The 8,028-nt window shown below is 39.1% G+C and overlaps 1 protein-coding gene and 1 pseudogene across 1 annotated transcript; one reads left to right on the forward strand and one right to left on the reverse strand.

Annotated features, from left to right (window-relative positions):
- Positions 1–303: 303 nt before the first annotated feature.
- Positions 304–1,523, forward strand: LOC101714056 (phosphatidylinositol 3,4,5-trisphosphate 3-phosphatase and dual-specificity protein phosphatase PTEN pseudogene; annotated as a pseudogene).
- A 1,580-nt stretch (positions 1,524–3,103) lies between these two features.
- On the reverse strand, positions 3,104–4,039 carry LOC147824766 (olfactory receptor 7G2-like). Its single transcript, XM_087188573.1, has one exon. The coding sequence runs from the start codon at positions 4,037–4,039 to the stop codon at positions 3,104–3,106; it is 936 nt and encodes a 311-aa protein (XP_087044699.1).
- Positions 4,040–8,028: the final 3,989 nt, after the last annotated feature.

Here is an 8,028-nt window from a genome sequence, read left to right on the forward strand (position 1 = left end):
GCATTTTTGTATATGTGCTGCTGAAGCAAGCACTTGATTTGCATTTTCTAATGGCCTGAGATGTTGAAGATTTTTTGTCATGTATTTATTGGTCATTTGGGGCTGATTTTAAACCTCCACTCCCTGCCACAGCATCCTCCCTGGCTGAGCTCCAGAGGCCACTGAAGGAGGCAGTTGTAAAGACTGTCTTCTCCACGTTTTCCCACTGTTGTTGGTGCTGCTGCTGCTGCTGCTGCTGACTCTGCTACTGGCAGCTCAGTGACTGCCGAGGAGAAACAAAAAGAAAATCATTGCAATCATCAAGCAGCTAATACAGAGGCCTCTACTCAGCTGTTGTTCAGAGCCAAGCTGCAGCCAAGAGAGGGGCACCAACAACCACCAAGTCCAGAGCCATTTTCATCCTGAAGAAGAATACCCACCACAAGCATCTTCCACCATCTCTCTCCTTTTTCTTCAGCCACAGGGTCCCAGACATGGCAGCCAGCATCAAAGAGATCATTAGCAGAAACTAAAGGAGATATCAAGAGAATAAATTCAAGTTAGGCTTGATTTATATTTATCCAAATATTATTACTATGGGATTTCCCACAGAGAGACTTGAAGGTATACACAGGAATAACATTGATGATGTAGTGTGGTGTTTGCTTTCAAAGCCTAAAACCATTACAAGGTGTACAGTGTATGTCCTGAAACACATTATAACACCCCAAATTTCCTTCACTTGCAGAGTATTCATTTGAAGAGCCTCTCTTACCACAACTAGAATGTAGCACTCTTTTGTGAAGATCTTGACCAATGGCTAAGGGAAGATGACAATTATCTTGTGGCAATTCACTGTAAAGCTGGAAAGGGAGTTACTGATGAAATGGTTCATGCATATTTATTACATCAACGCAAGTTTTTAAAGGCATAAGAGGGCTTGGATTTCCATGACGAAATCAGGAACAGAAGACAAAAAAGAAGAAATTATTCCCACTCAGAGACACTATGGGTGTTGTTAAAGCTACCTGTAAAAGAATCATCTGGATTATAGACCTGCATCACTGTTGTTTCACAAGATGATACTTGAAACTGTTCCAATGTTGAGTTGGGGAACTGGCAATCCTGTTTGTGATCTGCCTGCTAAAAATGAAGGTATATCCCTCCTATTCAGGCTCCACAAGACAAGAATGCAAATTCACTTCCTTTCAGCTCACTCAGCCATTGCCTATGTGCAGTGAAAACAAAATTTCTTCCTTCCCTAAAACAAAACAAGATGATTAAAAAAGGAGCAACATATTCCACTTTGGGGTAAATATTTTCTTTGTACCTGGACCAGAATTGAAACCTCAGAAAAAACAGAAAATTAAAGTCCATATGAACCAACAATTTATGATATTTGCAGTACAGTGCATTCAGATAATGACAAAGAATCTCAAGGTCTTATTTTAACAAAGAATGATTTTGACAATGCAAATAAAGATATGGTCCATGAAAAAAAAGAGAAATATAGAGTAACCAAACAATATTTTATGAATTGTTAAGGTAACTAAAAATGTTTCTGATGATGTAGAAATTACAAACCATCTAGTGGGAATGTCAATTAATTCAACTATTTAGAAAATGTTTTGGGGGATTACACAAAAAAAGAACATTTATACTCTTAAAACTAATAATGTCACAAAAAAATCTATCTTTAATTTTCATGTGGAAACATGAGAGAACATTCAGTTTATCCACAATGTCAGAAAAAGATCTACCTAAAATTCATCAATATTAGAAGGACTCCTTATTTTTTGTCACTATACATCACGTAAAATGGAGAACACTGTAAATTAATGCATCACTGGTAAACCAGATGACATGATGGAATACCAGAAGATCAATGAGGAAAATAACAATATATAGAAAATAACAAAAATATAGAAATAATTCATCACCTTAAGTTTATCAATGTCACAAAAAGCAAACTGATGTTACAAGTTATCCGGGCATGTTTAAAAGGTGACTATGAGACATTATAGTCATAGGGAATTGGTTTTGTGGACAAGTATGTAAACAAAAGTCATCAAAAATTGGTTGCGTTAATTCAATGTCTATTTCTACTTCTGTATACCTTGAAAGAGTCTATAAAAGTACACTTAAAGAAAATAAACTGGTATATGTACTTTCTCTGCAAAGACCTCTGTTGTATATAAGGGCCATTCCTCCCTTTCATGTTATAAGTTCATAGTCACCATTGAGGGGGATAAGGATATGGAAGTATTATTTGGACAGCCACCATTTAACTCAAGTCAGAAATATATTTGATTGACTCCATAAAGAGGTCTATAATCAATGCACTGGGAGAAGAACACTCAGTTTCAGTTTCTGGCCTCCATCTATATATAAAAACTGAGAATTATCCTAGGAAGAAGCACCTCTAAATAAAGTCCTAATCCTTGAAGCTATACATGCCCAATTTCTAAAGTCCTTATAATGAACAGTAGTCCTCATTGTCTAAGCATAATAAATTTAGAGTTCCTTTTTATGAGAAATGAAGGCATTTTTCACTGATGAAGCTCAAAATTTCAAATCTCACAAGACCATCTCAAACTTCTGAGGTGATATAATTGTGATAATTATATAATTAGTGAAACTGAGTAAGGTAGATGCTAATATGACCCTTATAGGAGACTGTTTTCCCATGACAAGTCTCAGTAATTTTTTCATGGAGCATGAAGTTACTGATTTTGCCTCATAGTAAGTGTATATGGTGGTGCAACCCATGTGACCTTAACCATGAGGGTCAAACACAGAAGCCAGCCCCAGATATTAACACAGCCTTGCTTAAACCTTTCTCTCCCCTGTTCACCTTTTCCAACATTCCCTCTGAGATTAAGCTGTATGGAATTGCTAAAACTGAATGTCTAACTCCAGTGCTACTTCCATGAAGTCCAAGCAACAAAATAGAGTTTAGAGATTAAAATCATTTGTCAATCATCACACCCCTGGCAAAACAGCAAAATAGGGGTTGAAGTCCAAGTTGAAAGGTACTTGGACATCATAGAATCGGGCATTTTGGCTCCTTGATATTGCAATTTGAACTTATTCTAGAAACCAAAGCTCCAAGCCAATGGCACAATCACACAAAAGATAGTCCAACAATGAGACTCCTCAAGGCTCCCTTCATTTCCTTGTTCCTCAAACTATAGATAAGGGGTTTCAGTGTTGGAGGGATCACAGTGTACATCACTGAAGCCACTACATTTTTAATGGAGGAGTCAGTAACTGCAGAACTTACATAGACTTCAAAACCTGTCCCGTAGAACAAGGACACCACTGAGAGGTGAGACCCACAGGTGGAAAAGGCTTTGTACCTTCTCCCCACTGATGGGATCCTCAGAATAGAGGAGACAATTTGTATATAAGAGAAAATAATCCCAAAAAGAGGTACACCAAAAAATATAACACCCACTATGTATACCAGCAGGTTGTTGATGAAGGTATCAGAGCCGGCAAGCTTGATAACCTGAGCAAGTTCACAGAAGAAGTGGAGGATCTCCAGGTCTGTGCAGAAGGACAGCCACAGTACCATGAAAGTGTGGAGCAGGGTGTGCACAGTGCTAATGAGCAGGGAAAGTAGAACCATCAGGACACAGAGGCAGGGGCTCATGATGACTGTGTACCTCAGAGGATGACAAATGGTCACATAGTGGTCATAGGCCATGACAGCAAGCAGACAATTTTCCAAGCCACTACAAAGCACAGCTAAGCAGTCCCAGGAGAGACAGCCTGTGTAGGTGATGCTCTGATCCTGTGCTTGGATGTTCATGAGCATCTTTGGAAGCACGATTGTGCTTACAGAGATATCAATGAAGGACAGGTTAGAGAGGAAGAAGTACATGGGGGTGCGGAGGTGGGAGTCAGAGCTAACAGCCAGGATGATGAGTAGATTCCCAAGCACTGTGACCAGGAACATGGACAGGAACAGGCTGAAGATGAGGGGCTGTAGCTCTGGGTCATCTGTCAGTCCCAAAAGATGGAATTCTAAAACAGTTGTTTGGTTACTGAGTTTCATGTTACTAGTAAATCTCATAGAAAACATGGTGTGAAAATACAATAAAAAGACTTGTTTCTAGCCAAACAGCAGGAGTATGACATGGTGACTTGGTAGAAAAGAAAATCTTTGGTACAGTTATAGTGTTACTGATGACAAGATATGGGAATGGGGACCCATGCTGCAGGTGGATTTTATATATCTAAAGTTTGAAAACCAGGGTTTTTACAAAAAAAGGAAAATTATCTTGTGTATACAATGGAACCAAAAGGCTATTCAGATATTTTTGTCACTGTTTCTTTCCATTCCTCTTCTCTCTTCTCCTCCTCTAACTTCCACACCCTTTATTGAGAACCAACACTTTTTCACACATTGTTGTAGGTGCTGAGACTATAAGAAATAAGACATGCAATTTCCATAAGAATTAGCCCATGCCTTCAATAGAAGTAAAGATGAGGGTTAACTTATCAAATATGTCTTCCAAAGCCATGGTCTGCACTGTTGGCATCTGAAGGGCTTCAGATCATCTGAAGGGCTTGTCAAATTATAGTCGAGATAGTTGATGCTCTCTCCCTGCCAGACATGAATGTCACAAGGTTATGTAATGCACATAAACTACACTGTTCATGTGTGGCAAACTCTGAGTCAGAACTTAGGTTATCTGCCTGCTGGATTGATTCTCATGACCAATTTCTGCTAATGATTGTGGACACCATAAAGTCAGTAATGCTAAATGATCACATAGGTCTTCAAAATTTCCAGTATAGTTCTTTTTTACTCATTAGGTTTATTGGTACATTTTAGGTATACAATATAATGACATTCATCATTGGGAATTTGTACCTTTACGTGATATATCTTGGTTCTTATTTTCCCCATTTCCCTGCCTTCCCTTCAACCCCTCTTCTTACAAAGAGTTTGCTTCCATTTTTTCCTTTTCTCATATTTTTTGTTTCCCTTCTTTCTTTTCCCTCCCCCACCAGTTCCCCTTCCCTTTTAGACCTTTTCTTCCTATTTCACGTTATCTAATATACATTTTGATCCTTATTTTCACTTTCAGTTTCTCACACTGAGAAACTATCACAAACAAAGATTTTTTGTTTTTGTTTTCCTTTCTTTCTAGGTATGCCCACTTCTACTACTTCTACAATTAAGGAGAGGGAGGTTCATCCAGGTAGATTTGAACAATAATTAGAAAATATTGCTTTTAAATTCAAACCCATAAGAATCTCCCTGGAAGTGCCAGAAATCTGCTTTAACAATAAATTCTAGAAGAAATGGGTAATCATGTTGAAAACACTTTGTCTTATCCTAAGGGAACATCTTTCCTTAGTGAGAGAGGTAGCGTATCATTACACAGAATAAACAAGTACTAGCCACATGAGTGAAAGAATGAAATGTAGAGGCTCTTATATAGACAGATTGAAATAACAACCAATTTGTTAATCTTCAGATGGCAGAGATGTTAAGATGACACTGATTTAGATAATCAGGTTTCCTAATAAGAGGGTCTCTCGAGAGCAAAGATCTTCCTCTCTTGGGGAAGACAGAGGCAGTACGATGCTGATCATTTGGTGTAACACTAGATTCACACAGTCTGAATTTAATCCAAGACTTGGTATTTCCTTTCTGAATGAGGGAAAGTCTTCAACAATATAAGAAGCCAGGGTTTCCCCTTTGCTTAATGAAACTGTTTGATGAATGTGTTCTTTAGCTGTAGTTTGATAATCATTTCTCAGTTTAGAATTCTGCCCATATTGTGTATCTTAAGTATACACAGTTTTTCTTTGTGTAATTATGCCTCACTAAATTTGGGAGGAAACTGCATGTGAATCTTTTGCTTGATGAGAAATGAATACAGCAAAGTGGCCAGAACAGTGCTGGCAATTGGAACACTGGTATTGATCTGTCCTATCATGTGAATGACAATAGCAAGTGATGCTGTTCACCCCTTAGAAGGAATAGACATCTGGATCAAGGGAAGGGAGAAAGACAGAACATCTCCAGCATATGAAATGCACACTTTGGGGAAGATTTTATATGCTGAATCTAACACTAGGAATATTGGTTTGCAGAAAAGTACAGAAAGATGCATCAGTGATACCAATATTCCTTTGGCCATATAACATCTAACACTGAAAATGAATCAAATGGTAAATGCATTAGACACAGGAATCACAAAATTATGACTACCTAAATAGGAAAAAATGTATATGTAAATAGCATTCCTTGAGAAAACTGAAAATATTTTAACCTTCTCAGAGAAGTGTGTTTTATTACAGATTATTCAAGCATGATGGGAAGTAAAATCATGCCAGTCAGCATCCATCACTCACCAGTTAAAACTATTCTAATTCATGAAGAGTCAGGGCATTTAAAAAAAGAACCAAGCTGTGTTATGTACATGTACCCACGCCCCAAGATGATTGTAAACTATATGTACTGCAAACATGTACTAATAAAAAATAAAATAAATGGTATCATAGGATAAAAACATATATTTCACCATTTTTCCTTTAGACATCTTTAGTGCAAAAATATTAGAGGCATGTTTGAAACCTCCATTTTATATTCTTGCATAAAACTGATTTTCTTCTTTCCCCAGGGAAAGTACCACCCTCATGAAACATACATTATTCTGTTCAGTTTTAATCAAATTGATATTTTTCTTTCAAATAATAACAACTGCATAATGTTGTATTTGGTAAGCTTTATATAAATAGAATCTTATAGCATATGACATTTATAACCAATGCTTTCTGGTAATTTTTTTAAATTAGCTTTGTTGTATTTAGTCCTTCTTTATAAATTTTTACTACTACAGCATCCCACTTTCTTGTCACAATACAATTTATTGTCCCCAACTGATGTGTATACCTGTTAACATATAGGTAGATGATGGCAGATAGATAGATGATAGATAGGTAGAGAGATAGATAGATGATAGATTTGGATCCTGGGAAGATCTTTTGGCTTTTTCCTACCACCTCCTTACTGACCAAACCATTCCACTTGCTTTGAGCAAATGGTAGGGGTGGTCACCTCACCAGCCTCTCAACATGACAACTGCCAACACATCCTCCCCCGATCAGCACAGGCCCCCTTCATCCTCTCAGGAACACTTTCTTGTCATCAAATCTAAGCCTCGTGACTGTGACTTTTCTTCCAACCTTACAACGAGGGCAAAGGACAGTTGGCTCAATACTCTGGCAAGAAAAGTGGACAGCCGATGGAGAAAAGATCCCCAGGCTGGGCCTGGAGACTCACTCACACCTTTCATTCCACAACGGTGGAAGGCTGGGGCAGGAAGACTGCCAGTCATTCGAGCCCAGCTCCAACCGTTTAGCGGGTGACGGAGAAGCCGTCACCAAATGAAAACATTTCCCAAAATGACCTCGGGGAGAGAGCTCATTTCAAACGTCTCTGCCTACTGGCCCAGCAACAGTGGACTCAAAAGAGCTAGCAAGAGAGCGAGAAAGAGAGAAACAAAGAAACCCAGGCAGCCTGCCAGCCAGCCAGCCAGCCAGCGAGCCAGGCAGACAGACAGACAGATAACACGGGCAGAGTGGGAAGAAGAGCATGGTTCGAGATTTCTTTGATCATTACCATAGGGTAAATGAAGACCGACCTGCGAGATTTCCCCAAGTGGATGGGAGGCCTGGTCAGGTGCATTTTGGGAAACCAGGTCGGAGCAAACCTCCTCTGAACCCTTGAGACCAAACTGGGAAAATCTTGGGCCCTTCGGTTTCCAGACCCAGGAGACCAAACGCCAACCTCATCCTTCATCCACCCATCCAGCGGCCCATTCAGCCACAAAACCAACCATCCACTTATCCATCCACCCATCCCCCTGTCCACCCATCCATCCAGACAGCCATCCAGCCAGCCAGCCATCCATTCATACATCCACACATCCACCCGGCCAGTTTTGATTTTGTGGGGTTTTTTTTTCTTTTCTTTTTTTGGTCCATTGAAGACGATTCTCTGTGATGCTTCTGCAAGAACCATGT

The sequence above is a fragment of the Heterocephalus glaber genome, unplaced genomic scaffold (assembly GCF_053883595.1).
Source record: "Heterocephalus glaber isolate CG9 unplaced genomic scaffold, H.glaber_assembly_v1.0 deba00001532, whole genome shotgun sequence".
Lineage (NCBI taxonomy): Eukaryota > Metazoa > Chordata > Mammalia > Rodentia > Bathyergidae > Heterocephalus > Heterocephalus glaber.

What these genes read in the sequence shown, in the direction of transcription:
- LOC147824766 (XM_087188573.1), bottom strand. Translation starts at nt 4,039, where the DNA reads ATGAAACTCAGTAACCAAACAACTGTTTTAGAATTCCATCTTTTGGGA.